Genomic DNA, 17,166 nt, shown 5'->3' with positions numbered 1-17,166 from the left:
AAAGGCAAATGGCAAAGTGTCATATTGCATATGATAAGGTCAGACAGGTAGAGAAAAACAATTATTCTGATTTTATTACACTCATTGGTCAGATTTACTCAGATGGAGAGACTACCCTGGACTATTTTCAAATATTTGTATCTGTAGGGAAAAAAACAAGTAGTCTAAGATTCTCAGTAATCTTTTTCTTAATGAAATGTAAAAGAGGCTGTAGAGGATTGTTTTGTCTGAAGTAGAGAGTATAACACACAGTATCAGTTGTGACTTTAGGGGAGGAAGGAAGTTACAAAATGAGTATTGCGGAGCTTTCAAATAGTATTGAGTATCATATTTGTCAAATTTGAGCTAGCAAAATGCTAGCTGTTGTAGGAAAGTACTGGTTACTTAGTCCCCCAGAAAGCAAGTCAGGAGGGCAATGTATTAGCTAAGAGAAGTACCAAGAAGTAGGTGTTGGTGAATGCAAAAGAGATGTGACTCAGTTCAACATTATATTCAGCATGATATTCCAAGAACCATGATGAATAAGACCTGCATCTAGAGATCAAAATAGGAGCTTGCCTCCCTCTGACAAGATAATCCAGTCCAGAGAACAAAAATATTCATGCTCTACCCACACATAAACATGGTGTCAGGTGGATGTCATGGCCGAATATAGAGAAAGGAAAGTTGTAATGAACTGGTCATGAACTGATCTGAAGGTGATTATAACATAGTGATGAATTTGTGGAACCAATAATAATTTGAAATTGGATAGAGAAAAAATATTTAAATTGTTTATCGGAATTGTATAGGTGTTTATTATTTTGCACAGCCATGGAGCTTTTCTGCAGCTAGTTAAGAAATCTTCTTGCCACTTTACATTTCTGCAAATGCATCTATCAAGAATTCCTTCTAATGAAAAGTTTGACTTCTACCACATATGGAAGGATGTTTGTAAATGCAAACCCTTCCTCATTAGGAATTTTTATGCTTTTTGAATTTGTATTTTTTTTTGTGGTTGTTATTAATTTGTGCTAGAATATCTGCAATTAAAATATAACATATTTATAGCATAACCTTACCAGAACACCTTTTTTTTCTCATTAAGACAAAGTTTACAAACCTAATCAAGAAAACTTCACTTTTTTTTTATTTGAAAGTTACCAATTTTCCTGTCTTCTGGTGTTGAATGCACCATTGCTCCATGAGCACATGGAAACCATTGACTTGCATGTGAACTCCCTGTTGGTAGAAGCAACAGAATTAAGATCAAGGAAATTGACAGTTTCTTTTGTAGCCTCCAAAGTACAGTCACTACTGGGTACCATAATAAACTGCTCTGTCAAGGCTTAATAATCATCCTGAGGATGAAATGTGTTGTGCAGTATTTCATGTTCATGTGCCATTACCTACAGAGTGCTAGAGGGAATGGGAGTATTCCAGAAGTTCCTGGCTGCAAGCCTAGATTTGGTGTCTTTAGAGGCCTCTGTTGTATCTTTTTTATGGTTGTCTTTTTGTTTAGATTGAACCATCATTATGTGGCTGTGGTAACATTTTATGCAGTCTGATTGTTTTTAGTTATTTGAACAAAGTCTGAATAAACAAAAATACTGACTTCAGGTGAAAATGGAGAAATCTACCCAAAAAGAGTTACCTTAAAAATAATCTAGCTGGCCTAGGTAAAACACTAGTGACATGCTTCTCATGTCTGGCTAGTTACCATTAACATGTTTTGGGGCATGTTAGAAAAGCGATAGTGCTGAGGAGTTCCATATCTAGCTGCATCATAGAACAAGGTCTTCAATTGTCAGACTTTATAATTCAAGCAGGTAAACTGGACAAGTCCATGCATGAAAAGCTTTCTAGGAAGAGCCAGGCCCCCTTGGAAGTACGTGATAGTGATGAAGTATGTGGTAGATTTCTACATCACAGCTATAAAAACCCATCATATTAGCAGTCTTGAAGACTGATTAATTTTTATGTGTGATGTGTCATCTAGCCACTGGTGGCCACCAAAGGTATTGTGCATACCAGTGTTCCGCTGAACTGAAAGCATCCTACAGATACTCACAGTTTTTGACAGCTTCAGAATCTTTCTGAAAGGCTAATGTATATAAAAGGATACGTATCAAATATATAAAAATATATAAAAAATTATCACAAAATGTGTTATCATAAGCTTTATTTGATAGATAAGAAATGATAGGATATGTATTTGCATAAGCTGAAAGAGTGGAAAAGAGGCATTTCGTAAAGAAACCAAACCTGTAACAAAACGAAGATAAAATATTTCAAAAGAAAATATAAAGGAAATATACACCAAACTCTTTCTTAGTGAACTTCTCTTGAATATCAAAAACTAGCATCTATCCTAATAAATGTTTAATTTAGAATGAAATGGTTAATTCAGAGCAATTAAAAATTGTTATTGCTCGAAGAATATAGAAAATCTTGTAAGAAAACCTATCCTCATCTGTACTGCAGAGGACTAGCAATAATCATATAGTTAGTCATTGCACTTCAGCTGAGAAGCAACATTGAAGAACCAAGGTTTAAATCATGGTACTGCTTTCAAAAGAAAAACTATAACCATGGTTATTCATTTAAATAGATCATTTCTCTTGCAGGTCTGTATGATAAGTGGCAAGTGTCTTTCTTTAAAAAAACATTCTATAGTCTCTGTCCCTTTATATGCTTTTCTGAGTGTTAGATCTACTTTTAAGAGCTATTGTTGTTTGTTTGTTTGTTTGTTTTTTGTACCTTATCCAATACTTAAGGAAGCACACAAAGTATTTAGATAGACTTATAATTAACCAAATGGAGGTCTTATCTCCTGTCTGCAGAGCAAATGATCAAATCGCATAAAATACTATGCTTAGTATTCTACTATATTTTGTTTAGGAAGAGGATCACAGTACTGTACTCTTTTTTTTTTTTTTTTTTTGCAAATTTACCTTAAATTATATTTAGCAAAATTTCAGTATAAATTTCCCAGAATAAACGTCACAGTCAAATCCTCTCTCTTTTTCTAAAAGAAAATTAATGGTTTTATAACCATTTTATATTGCTCACTTTAGACAAAATAACGCCTCTCTGAAATAGTTGAAAAGAATGTTGTCTTTCAGATAAGAAAAGAATACCACCAAAGAGTGGTTTACAGAATCTAGTTTAAATATGAGTAGGTGTTTTTGACAGCTTGTTGAAGAATTATAATTCTTACAGAGTTGACTGTCAAGTATTTCATTTAATCTTTGTATATTAGTAATAAAATCAGAAATTCTGGACAAAGGTTATGATATTGAGTATTTCAGAGTTGTCACACAATGGTAACATAAGAATTACACTTCTTGCCTTATTCTGAAATCTTAGAGCAATAGTAAAGAATACAAACATTGTATTTTGTTTCTCTGTAAAACAAATGAAACTCTGTCTTACCATTTTTTTAAATTAAATGAAATGTAGGTGCCATTTAAAGGTATTGCAATTGGGTAACATTTATAGTTAAGTAGTGATTTTTTCCCCAACTCATATACCACTCAGTTAGCAAATCAATTAAAAAAGACAGAATTCTGACTTGGTAGGGGGAAGATCCCCATCCCAGAAGAAAAGAGAATAAATCAGATGAATACAAATAGCAAGTAAAAGCTGCAAAGCATAAAATACAAGTGACATGAAAAATGCATTTACTGTAGAGTATCTTTTAATTTCATTCTAAAGAGTTTTCTTTATAGCTATGTAACCTTATTCCTTGCATTTCTGAAACCCTTGCTTTAGACCTGAAATTCTTATTTTCTTTAAAAAATGGAAATTCTTTTACTTCCTACTACTTTTGATAATTCACCAATACTTCTTCTAATTAAAAAAAAAAATCTTGCTATAGGATCGAGTATCTGTAGAGTTCTCTTACCCACAGATATGGGAAGAGTCAAGATGACTCTTGAAACTGGCTCTCTGTTCAGAACCAGTGACAATTGTTACTCCATTAGTCAAAGTCTTCACTTTTCTCAACTTTTCTACATGCCACCAAGACCTGAGCACAGGTCACTATGCCCAAAACTAAAAAAAAAATAAAAAAAAAAGGAAAAAAAAAACTATGAATGCAGATACATGAAACGACAAAAACCATGATAGGGTGTGAAAAACTGAGATCTATAAAAGAGACAATTAGCAAAAAGCGTGATTAAAACGCAAGGATGAATGCTAGGGTGATTAGGTGAATCAGTGTGTAGGAAAACAACAGCAAGAAAAAGTGAAAAAGATATTCAGAAAAGAAGATGTGTATGAGAGAGCAAGATTTTGAAGGCAGAAAGTAAACAGAGGCTTCTGGGTGTGCAGAAGAGGATAGGTTCCTACTTCAAGAAAAATGAGAGGCATTTGTTCAATGACAAAAATATGTATTAGAGAACAAATAAAAGGGGAAAAAAAAAGAAATTCAAAAGATAAGGAGAGAATTTTGCATTTTGGATCAACTATTGTACATCACTAGCAGTGAGAATGCCTGAATGCAGCTGAAAATTTTATTGAAATTACTATTAAAAAAAGAGAGAGATTTCAGAGGGATTACTAATGTTTTGGCTAATACACAATGCTTTAGAACTTGATGTAGAAAATAAAGGAGGTATTTTTACTGCAGTTTAAGTCATAGTTCCTTTTATTGCATCCTGTCTTCCAGGTCTATAAAGCAGAATCAGCTATAAAGACTTAGGATGGACAAGAGTGACTCTTACATTTATGTCATATTTAGAGTTCATTAAAAAGAGTATGTATCAAATTAAAAATGAGAAGAAAAGAAAGTGTTCTTTTGTGAAGAAAAGTCAGTCAAAGGTTATATAAGCTCTTTGCCCCCTTTGGAAACAGAAATGGTCTTTTTCTTTTTTTTATCCTTAATTTTTAACCCTAGTTTCTTGATTTATGATGCTCTTTTAAAAAGCACAGCAAGAGGGTTTAGCATGAGCAATGAAAGGTCTGAAATGAGTAAAAGATGCCGTTCATTCCAGTAGCAAGTACTCGGAAGATGGAGCTAAGAAGGAAGACTGTAACATCAACAAAGCCATTTTGACTAGTTTGGCATTCCTTTTTACCTTGTTATTTACATAAATAAATAGATAAATAAAACAGAAGAGTATGTGTTAGAAAAACATATACACTACTGCTTAACAAGAATTCCTTAGATAAAATTTCTTTCCTAAAATATTCTCTCCTAAATCATAATCTTGAAAGAGAGCTCTGCAGGTTCTATCTTTCAGATAGGTTCTCTTTTTAAAATTGGATCTCTTCCTTATCTGTAGGAAGATAACTTAAAATGAGTAAATAACATAGCTTATTATTTACAATAATTGCTCTTGAAACTCTCAGATGGAAAAAAAAAAAAAGAAGGATTCCCATTTGTGTGAATTTTTCTATCTGTGCAACTTCTGAATATATTTAATCTTCCACTGGCAGCAGCTTGCTTTTACATATGGTGAGAGTTGGAGTATGGGAGAAGATATGAAACTTTGTGTTCTGACAATAATATTAAGATACAATAATATTTGCCACTGAGAATTTAATTAGCATTGATTTATAACACAGGTTTAATGCTTACCTTTTTGGGGGGAAATTTTAGAAAGTAGTGATACTTATGGAATCTAGTCATAGTAAAACCTCTCTCTAGAAGCTGCTGAGTATTTCAGCTTTGCACCTCATTCCATCTTTTCTGGTAGTGAAGTCCCCCTAACAACACTGTGCACTTTAATATCAAGTCAGAGCACTGCTGACCCAGAGCTGATATCACAGCTCCACATGCTGTGAGTCCATCCATGAAGCGCTTGTGGTTTCGCACATGCTTTTGAAATCGTAGTCAAAATATTGTAATTTACATTTGTAGTATATCCTTGTTTTTCACCTATCCCACTGTCTGCCTTAAATCTTTTTCTTCTGTATTTTACACAGTGATATTTAATGTTCCCAGTGAAACCAGCACGAGAACTTGAAATCAACATATTTTTCATTTCCAGTAGATATGAAAATTACAAGTCAAAAAAAAATCTTTGTGTTTTCTTCTTTTTAACACATTTTTTCTCTTTGTGCAACATTCAGAATCTACTACCTTGGATAGTCTTTCCATTATTAATGGGTATCATCTGGAACTCTTGAGTCAGGGTCCTGCATAGAGTTCCAGAATTGTTAGGTAGAGTTCATTAGGTATCAAAATAAAGGGCAGAGCTCTGCAGATTTTACAGCACATTAATGTTTCACATTTGGCAATAGTTATTGGTCAAGGGGTGAGGGAGAAAATGAGGTGCTGAATGAAAAAAAAATTACTTAATTTTGCCTGAAAACTCAACTATATTATTATTTATGGATGAATTGAAATATTTGAAGATTGTTTTTAATTTTCCTAGTCATCAACTGTGTCCCTAAAAGAATCTGAAGGGCACTGAGGGTGAGAATAAATCCATAAATAGAAATGAAATATTCATAATAATACAGATTTTAAAGCTAATTTATAAAAAATGCGATGGCAGCTTGAAGGCACCAGATAAATAAAACAAAATCTGTAATCTGTTTGACTTAAAAGAGTTTCTAAAAGAGTTCATGGGATCATGAAATGTAATGAAATATATAAATAAATGAGTTTATCACAATCATTACTAATAAGCTAAAAATGCTGTATTATAAGTGTAGAGGGTGTCCGTATATAGCAACAAAGTATGAGAACCAATGAAGTAGGTGACAGTTTTTTTGGAGAACACAGTATTAATGCAGTCTTCCATACAAGGATCTCCAAGTTGTTAATAAACAACTTGAAACTTGTTATTGGGAACTTGGAACTTAAGAAAATATTTCTTGTTATTCTACACAATGTAGTAATGAAACTGATGCACACAAAGGTCAAATGCTAAGGCATTTACTCACCAGAGTGTCCCACTAGATTTTAGTTCCTTCAATTCATTGCTAAGCTAAATATGCACAGAAAAATTACCTAGAGCATTTACTGACAGTGCAGAATAATTTATGTATAACGTCTTTCTTCATAAAGCCAAGGTTTTATTTTTTCTTCCCTCAAAATTATCACAACCTCTAAACAAAACAAGTGTCAATGCTCAGAGGAACCTCACCTGCTCTTTCATCCCACTATAAATTTTTATTTGGAATAGTGTTCGTGAAAGAGTTTGCAGTCTGCCCTTACTCAACACCTGTTTACTGATTCTGTGATATATTGATCAATTTTGCCTGTTTTCTTGGTTGCAGATCTTCTATTCTCTTTATTAATGTGAATAACTGTCCAAGTTTAATTTACTTGCTATGCCTATATTCATAATATTTAATGATCTATTATTAAGCAAGATCCCAACTGCATTAGAGTGGCCCATACAGTTAAGAGTATATAGCTGTATCTAGCTAGCTGTAGCTGCTCACACAAGGCATTTGCTGGACAGCTAGGAAAAGGATGAAAAGTCATAATTTCAAGATGTGTTTCTCATGCTTGTAGTTTGAATCCATGTGGCAAGTCATGGTTCAACTCGTCTGAAGGAGTTGATGTGTTTTGGGGAAATAAAGTAATTGCAAGTATATCACACACATATATAATGGGAAACAAGCAGTTCTACAATACCTGCTGTTTCTCAAAAGAGACAAAACTGTTTATTTGATATAATCAAATACACTGAGATGCAGTTTGTCATAGAAAATGTCACTAGCTAGTATATTCTAGTGTCAGGATGCTATTTATTTATTTATTTATTTATTTATTATTTTATTTATTTGTTTATTTAGAGAAGCTTTTTGGTTTTTTTAGTGAAGGATACCCTCTTAGAGAATACAAGTTTCACTTAGTAGAATTAGAGTAAAAATGTGCAGATAAAACACAGATCTTGAAAATTCATGGCTTTTCTACAGGATTTAGTGGAGAACTTCTATAAACAATGTCAGATGAAAAGGCCTGTACCTATCAGGGATAGATATTTATGCACAATAACATGCTGATTTATTTTTATCTTTTCCTAGCGCTCTTCAGTTGTTGAAATCTTGTGTATGCCCAGAATTGATATTACAAAATGCATATATGTGTGTAAACTCCATGGAATTGTGCTACATAAGTCACAAATTTCATCTTTCCACAATTGCATTTTTTGTGATAATATTAGTTGTATAATAGCAGGGGAAATTATTAGCTTGCTAAGTATTTTGAGCAAAAACTAAATTAGGATATTCTCACTGTTATCCTACATAACCCTGAATGTGAAATACATAGTATAAAATACCATTCCATACCAAATCTGTAGATTATCATTCTGTTGGCCTTTTTATCAAAGCCAGTCAATGCAAGTAAGTTCTACAGATCATTACAGCTGAAACTCACTCAACCTCAAACCAGAGGATCAGCCGACTTTTTTAAAATCGGAAGGCAACATAATTGAATGACAAATTTACAATGTACATCTGATGAAAAGAAATTGCTGCTGTCATTGGAGCTAGATAAATACTTTTCTTGTAACACATTAATGTGATTTATAACATCTGCTATAGTGTAGTAGTTGAAAGTCAAAATTTATTAGCCAGCCTCTGTTATTACAATCTTTGCCCATAGCAGTGGCATAGAGATTTTCCTGACTATGAAGATTATACTGGGAAACTCCTGAAAGCCTCAGCATTTCGTTTAGGACCTTTGCTCAGTAAAGTGATTTAATTTGTACTTATGTCCATTCGTATTCTACTAAGTAGCCAGTGCTCTCTCAGCTTTAAATATTTTGCTTAATTTGTTCCGTCATCTTGATCAACTTCCTGTGCAGTTAGTGAGGGTTTTATGAGAGTGGCTCCTTCCTATAACTAAAATGTTTTTTCTAAGGTGAACTTTTGTAGCCAAAGTCAGCCAAATAACGTGATATATCCTGCTATTAGAATGAGGAAAGATGAGGATGGAAAATTTGTTTTTATTAAAGACAGTAAATGCTATGAGACTGATAAAAGACTGAAGTTTCAAACTGTTGCACCTTATTTCTCCCCCTTTTTTAATAAAAATCAAACTTTAATAACTGATTTCTGAGATACTCTCTGGCTTTTGAGGGTCTCACAGAAATGTGCAGAGGACAAAAATTTGGCCTATTGAGACTTACTGTTACATCATTTCTCCTGGAACAGCACCTAAGTCATTCTGAGATTGGTAACCCTTTGAAAAATCTCATCTTAAAAAATACATTTCATGAATTTATTACTGTCTCAATGAAAAAGTACTTCCCAGTATCTGTTTTGAGGGAATTTTCCCACAATTTTTATTTTCTTAAAGCTTTCTTGTTTTATCTTCTTGCTATTGATGAAAAAAATGTTAGGGGTTAGAGTAGAATAGAATACAGTCTCTCGACAGTAGTAACTTTTTCAATATGGTACTTTGGTTGTGTAAGCTATTAGAGCCTTTTTTCTTTACTGAAGTCCTCCTTAAAACCCAGGATGGCAAAGAGCTTTTCCAGTTGTAGCCTCATCTATGCATATGATTAAGATGTATTTCTATACAGTGGGCTGACAAGGTTACATCATCATGTGCAGCATGTTGCATATTCTACAGAAAGTTATCTACACCACATGGTTCACATGGGTAACATGTTCCAATCTCAGGGAACAAGTAGTTCTGACACACGGGCAACGTAGGGAGGTGACATGAATATAAACACCGGTATGGTTATGCAAATGGTTGAAGGTCATCTTCTTAAAATGCTCGGATAGGCTTCTTGCTATTTTCAAGACAGTAACTGAACGTATATGAATGTCTCAAAGTATAACGAGAGACTCATATGTTTGGTTTCCAGGATCAATGGTTTTGGCGCGTGAGAAACAACAGGGTGATGGACGGATACCCCATGCAGATTAACTACTTCTGGAGGGGACTGCCTCCAAACATTGATGCAGTTTATGAAAACAGTGATGGGAATTTTGTTTTTTTTAAAGGTAAGAAAAACTAAGTCTTTTTACTAAAAGGAAGAGTTTTGGTAATACTTTCAGCTGTGATAATATATCACTATATAAATGCACATTTAGACTTTTTTTGTTTCTTTTTGTAACATATATGAGGTGGGAAATGAATGGTTAATAATTTTTTATGGAAATGTTTTATATTTTCACCTATTCAGATATTTTCTTTTTACTGTTTTAAAGATGCATAAACTCTAGAAAAAAAAGTGTTGTGTGGAATGAATTGTTGTTAATCATCCTTTCAAAGTTTCACTGCAGGCATCAGCTGTTCTTTAAAAATAAAGCTCTTAATATGAATCTAATTTACATTTAATGAGAAAATCATCCTATTTATTAAATAAATTCCCATTTAACAATGAAATCTCTTCATTGGAGTGAAAACCATGGAAAATATTGTAAAAATTGTAAGTAATTTTAGGGATACAGGATAAATTCAATAAATTTTTGTAAAAATATTCATCTAAGTATTATGTTGTGAGAGACTAGCTTGCTAACTCATTACAAAAAGGTAGAAAAATATTTTTAAATTTATTACACAAAAAATGAATTAACTTTTGCAGGCAGAATCATTAAAAGGGAGGTAGAAGTCATATTTCATTCACTATGGAAATGTTAGCACCTTGGGGATGCTAAATGGTAAATGTTTAATAACATGAAGAAACATTACACAGCAGTATAATAAAGATAAAAGTTATGTTTCTCTAATAGAGAAATTGTAGTTTTTGTGTGAATCTTAAGGAAAATAATATTACATGCAGCATATGACATCAGAAAAATGGTTTATTTAAATGAGAAAAAAGTTTAGATCTTTGCTACATTTTTATTATTATTAATGCTATTTTTTCCCCTTAATGTGTACAGTTGGATTCATGGTATTAGTAGAGTTCTGCTCTACAGCAGTAGAAATAAAATATAGCACAAGTATAAAAATGTTTAAAACTAACATTTTGTAAATATTTTGTAAAAAAGAGCTGTGTTATAAAATATAGGCCATATGCAAATGATCTGGTGATAGCAGCTCAGGATGGAGTATTTATTTATGTTGAAAAAAATCTTCATAAGTTGTGTTTTGGCTACATATGAGAAATGTAGTCATTCCTAACTTACGCTAATAAAACCTTTCTGTCAGTGCATTTGTACCCATTTAGAGTTACTTCCTGTGAGGAGCCTCTGAGATCATATCTCATGGGTTAGTTGCCTCTGCTCAATCAAGTTCCAGCCTGTTGGAGCAAATCTCTTCCTCAGTTTTGAAATTTGTTTGTGTTTCATTTCTTTTAGCTTTGTTGCACCATTTTAACTAGTTCCCTATATTTTTTTCCAGGAATATATATTTATACATGGAGACACAATTGTAAAAAAACAGTAGCATGCTTGCAGTGAGATACTTGCACATTTTGGATGTCGAGACACCTGTATCCTTGTGCCTCATAATGCTCGTAAAGCACGCAGCAATCTGGTGGTTGATACTTATAAAAAGCAGATGTTTACGTTCTTGTTATTATTCACTACCGGTGTCCATGCTAAGAAGATGGTACCAAAATGATAAACAGATTTTTTTTTTTTTTTTTTACTGAGGAAATTTGAATGGTAAAATTTATTCTGTGTACCTGTGGGAATTTACATGGTGCTAAAAATTAAATTGTCAAGCCATCTGTGCTGTTGAATGTTATGGTAAACCAAATGTAGCAATAGAAAAGCTGCTGTAAAACTCATACTATCAGTGCCACCATCATAACTTTCATCTGCACTTACCCTACTACCTGACAGTTTTATTTTGAAAAATAGACTGTGGCATTGGATCATGGACCAGAAAACTTCAAAATGAAAAAAAAACAGAAATATAATTGGTTTAAAATGAATATGGTACCTAGAAACTTTGAGTTTGGCTCACACATAGTGATTAGATCTTACTGCACTGTTTGCTATGCCATATCCAGCACAGGTCCTACAGAACACACATATAATTACATAACATGAACAAAAAATCTTGCTTGCCAACAACACAGGAGCATTTTGCTATTGCTATTGAGCATTTTGAATATACAAAGGAGGAACTGTAGATGAAACTGTAGATATCTAGATAAAAGAAGATATCTGTAACTATAGATAAACACTGCATACTTATTTGTACTACTCAGGAGGTAATTATGTTCTCTGGAATTAAATATTCAATATTTTAAGAGAAGTGTATGTACACAATACCAATACCCTTTACTTCCAGCAATTTTTAGAATGGTAGATATTGAGAGTCTTCAAATAATTGAATCCAAATAGTCACAGTTCATCCTTCTCAACTGTTTCCCTACACTGATGTTATTTAACAAAGCACTGTTGCACAAAGTAAGACATTCTGACTTACTTATCTCTTGCTTCATTCTCAGCTTGCGACCTTACCATTCTGCTTGTTGTTATATTAGACCTTACATTGGGGAATAAATGCAGAGAGATGAAATGCTCCAGTGATTGGCCAGACTTCATGAAACATGAAGTTTTACTAAACTCTATGAGAATAACAAATCTACTATCCAGACCTTAAAAACTCTTTCTTTTTTCAAATAAACACAGTGCTTATTGCTGCCGAGGACAAAGGTTAGGACTTTGAACAAGTCTTATGTATCCATAAGAAGGATTAAGCTCTTATTATTCTAGTGTTGTCATATAGTCTTTCTATGTTTTCATTATAATCACAATTAATGAAATGTGTTGATTGACTAATAGCTTACTAGTGGAAGGGGCTTATGAGCTAAATCAAAGCACCCTGACTTAACCATCCTATTCTATCCATTTTAGGATGCGTAAATTTAAAACTGAGTGGCAGCTTCCACTCCTAAAATTCGTTTGTGAGTCTGAAAGCTTCTCATTGTTGCTGAGACTTTTCTGAAATCCTTCTGTGATCAACAAACACTCAGTTCCCTCCAGCTGAGGGACAGAAGCTAAACTGAAAAAAACAAACAAACAAGAAAACCTGAAGTGAAAACTGGCAACCAGATGGGACATTTGGATTTTTTATATACAATCCTTCCATTTAAAGATCAACATAGTTATAGCGGACTAAACATATCTTCCAATGTGAATGTCTAATACACTTTCCTGTACTTGAAATCAAAGAAATCTTGCCCACATATGTTAAAGCTCTCAGTGCCCTACTGTCTTAATAAAGTGCAATTGTATTTGCTTTTCTCTGTTTACCTGAATACAAGAATTAGCTTTACAGTAAGAAACAGTGTTAAAAAGGATTTAACGTCTCACTTCACTCTTGGCTTCCCACATCTGCGCTTTGCTTTCCTGTGTGCCCATAGTACAAATGCAGTGACATCTGCTTATGCAATAGATACCTGGCTCAGTGATGCTGTCATATATATATGTTGCATGCTCATCTCCTGTTTACTTTTGTGTGACCTGATCTTTTTAGTAGCAGGATTTAACTCATTGGGTATGGCTGATAACGATCAACTCCTAACAATTGCTTTTGCTTTTATTCCTTGTGAGGCACATAAAAAGGTAATGGTGTTACATACATCACAGCATATGCCTCTTGATGCTGTGCAACAGCTGTCATTTTGAATGATCTTCTGAAGCAGAAATGAGCTGGCTCAGTATCATTCACTGGATGCCATCTGTTGTTCACACCATAAGTACCAACTCGTAAGGTCCAAAGCGCATAATTCCTCTTATCAAATGCCTCTTATCGTTGCATTTGAAACTGCCTTTGCCATCTGAAGCATTCTGTCCCTGCTCATGTGAACCAGCAAAGGATAAACCATGTGAGAGGAGGAACAAAGAAAGGCCATGGCACCCATCAGACCTTATATGTGAATTTTGTAGGGGATTATAGTAAAGGTAAAAATCAGGTTAGCATTGGCCTTGATCCAAGGTCAGCACAGACCTTAATTTTTCATGACTGCTTTTCATAGACCTATGTCCCTTTTATTTTCAGTACTTCAAATGACTCTCCACATACATGTTCTTTGAAGTTTTTCTCCCTTCAGCTGGCTGGGGGGACAGGATGGATCTGTCGAGCAAATTGTAGTGGCTGTGTTTGGAAGTGGGTGACAAGCAGCTGTAAAGCAGCTGATAAAACGATTTACTCTGGAAACATGGGAGGGATTGAAACTATATCCCCTCACCTAATTAAAATTGAGATAAGATGAAAGCATGCTTTAAATTGCTAGAGTACAATCAGAGAGATTTAAAAAGAAAAAGAAGAAAAAAAAGAAAAAAAAAGAAAAACTAAAAGCCTTTCTTAAAAACATGCTTAATACTTCTGAGGAATAGCTAAAATATAAAACTGACAGGAAAACAGCTCTCTGGTGACGCTGGCATACATCTGATTCTAGACCTTTGGGTGAAATTACATTTCCTTATAAATGTTTATACGACACAGTGCCTTCACCTCCTAAGTGTGCTCATATAATGATCTGCCTAGCCTTACATTTAAATATAGTGGCTAACATGAACAGCCATGATTTCCTCCTTCATATAGTATAAGGATCTCTGTCTAAGCACATCCGAGCAAATACAGTTTCAAATTTTTCCACTACTATTTTAACAATCATATACTAAACAACACAGGATGAACCAAAGTGCAAGATCCAATAGGCCTCATATATATATATATATATATATATTTACATATATGTATATATTTATTTGTTCACTGACCTTCCTTAGACCTTCCTGTGATGCAATTTGGAAGAGAATATATGATGTCAAATATTATCTTTCTTTGCACTGTTACTACTGTTGACAATAGCAATGCTTTTTACAAAGCAGTGCTTTGAAGAGAAAATAAACATATGGTTCCTATGCATTAAAGCTTACAGTCCAGGTTAGAAAGAACATCACTGTGACTTAGATGACAAAGGAGAGAAGGCAACCTCAAGCCAAGCTCTTCAGAGAAGTACTAAACTACAAATTATGCTCCTCTTTCTCTAATGCTAGGATCTCCACTGCCTTTTTTTTTTATTTTTGTTTTTCCAGTTGAAGTTGTTGGTAATTGAAAGAGAAGTCTTTCCTGAAGAGAATCTACTAAAAGTGTATTTTGAAGAAAAACTGCAAGGAAGCAAAAACATAAAAGGCAGAAGATAGTTGTAGGACTATAGAACAACATACACAAAATTTTGAAGAGACCTCGGGGAAAGTGTTAGATGAAAGGCCTAATAAGGGATGAGGATTCAGGTAGGATTATCTCTGGAAGTGTTCGGTGAGGAAGAGGCTGGCTAGAAAGCTAGAGCAAATAGAACATGGGAAATAGTTGTATGTTGGTGAGGTAAACTTTCCCAACAAGAAAGAGAGCACAGGAAACATCTTTACGAAAAGAAGGTACAGGGAAGACTATACTGCAAAAACACTCGTGCAACCATTGCTGTGCTTGTAGGCAGACATATGCCTATAGAAACAGTATGTTCAACTAGATTTAATGTCACTGCAAAAGTAGGGATTCAATCACTGAACATTGCTGTGCAAGATAGACCCAGATACTATTAGTATTTAAAGCAGTTTAGGTAATTGGAAGTTTGCATAGACATTTGGACCTGAAGTCGTGCAACTTCCTTGTATTATCACTATGTGCTGAGTACAATAAGCCCTTCTTAATGATTCCCAAGTGCAAGGTTAAATCTTATTTCCACTTGTAGTAAAGGCAACTCCTCCATTAAGGACTAGCATAAGGATGTCACCTGTGGGTCTTAAAATCTCAGTTTGCTGTTTTTAGGCCACCCTCAAGGAAAAAAAAAAAGTGCTATATAAAATATTTTAAGTTCTACAATAATTTCAGAATGTACTTGTATATCCTGTGTAAGTAAATCAACTTCTTCAGGCAAATGAGAAAACAGAGTAATAAAAGTAGGTAGTCTGTATGAGGGTAGTATTTTCCACCTTTTTATTTGTTTTTGTTACCCCATTATATGTAAAATTCACTTTTATTCCTATATGAAAATTAAATCTGCTATGTAGCATTGCTATAAATGGATTTCATTACCATCTACAGACACCCTTGAGATGACTTCATTCTTCACTCTGGGTTTGATCCTTATAAGGGTGGTATGAAAATCCTCTGATCCGATTGAATGAAAGGTGCTTTATAAAATCAGGGTATATTTGAGAAATATTTCATTTTTTTTGCATTCTCTGCAGCAATAGCACATTTTTTATTGTAATGTGATTAGCAGAATCAAACTCCCTTCAGGAATCTTTCTAATTTTTTAAAGGTTTATTAATTTGAATACTGAGAATTCTGAAGATTAACACACGTGTATGTGTATGCTTTTGTACAGGTAACAAGTTCTGGGTCTTCAAGGACACTACTCTCCAGCCAGGGTATCCTCATGATTTGATAACACTTGGAAGTGGAATTCCTTCCCATGGGATTGATTCAGCAATTTGGTGGGAGGACGTTGGGAAAACCTACTTCTTCAAAGGAGATAGGTCAGTATAGGAATCCTGGAAGCAATTTGGTAGATATCAAAAAAAAAGTGTGTGAATCTTTTTCTCTATCTTGGGCTTGATTCAACAGTGTCCTTCTATGTTTCCATGCACAATTACTTATAACTAAGACGGTCCTAAAATAATAGTGGCAATAACAGAAAACAAGAACTATCAGAGAAAACATCTATTGATAGACAAGCTGCTACTTAGTGCTAAGAAGCACAATGAAACTCAGAAAGATGTAAATGCAATACATGCATACATGCAAATATGTAAGAAGAAGATCGAAGAACATGAACCTTGTAGAGATAGTTGAGCTATTACAGGATATTGACCTCCAGTGGGAATAATAGCACTAAGCTTCTCATGATATTGTTTACATCACAGTTTGCAATTAATGTAGAGTTAAGAGTTGAATTTTGCTGCTTCGGTTGTTTGTGCAAGTCTCCTATAGGGGTGCATTTTTTTCCTGAAAAGGCATAATACAAATGCAGCTTCTGTGTGGCAGGAGGTAGCAAAGAAAGGGAATCACAAGTCACTCCAGTGTCAAAATAGGAAAGTATGTTTCCCCTTATATAACTCAATGAATTATACGCTTATTTTGTATTGACTGTAGGAAAAGAGCTCTCAGGCAGAACCTAGACATGGTTAAATGTCTTAGAACAGTGGTATAAATAAGAATCATTTAGAGCAAAATAATACAAGGTTTCAAATCTCAGCTATAAAATAAATAATCACAGATTTTAAAGTCCAAAAAATGATATTCTAATATTCATATGTCTAAAGCAACCTGTGTGCCTTATTATTAACATT

The 17,166-nt window shown here is 33.8% G+C and overlaps 1 protein-coding gene across 1 annotated transcript in view; it reads left to right on the top strand.

Moving 5' to 3' along the window:
- MMP16 (matrix metallopeptidase 16) overlaps positions 1–17,166 on the top strand; it is a 158,706-nt gene that overhangs the window by 132,869 nt on the left and 8,671 nt on the right. Inside the window, exons 7-8 of the mRNA XM_088537014.1 lie at positions 9,765–9,903; positions 16,203–16,353. Of these exons, the coding sequence (XP_088393140.1) occupies positions 9,765–9,903; positions 16,203–16,353 (290 nt within the window). The remainder of the gene's footprint in view (positions 1–9,764; positions 9,904–16,202; positions 16,354–17,166) is intronic.

This window comes from Tinamus guttatus, unplaced genomic scaffold, assembly GCF_059628265.1.
Source record: "Tinamus guttatus ecotype Peru unplaced genomic scaffold, ASM5962826v1 Tinamus_guttatus_pri_ptg000713l, whole genome shotgun sequence".
Taxonomy (NCBI): Eukaryota; Metazoa; Chordata; class Aves; order Tinamiformes; family Tinamidae; genus Tinamus; species Tinamus guttatus.
Note: the sequence above shows the minus strand (reverse complement) of the source record. Positions and strands in the feature narration are given on the sequence as shown.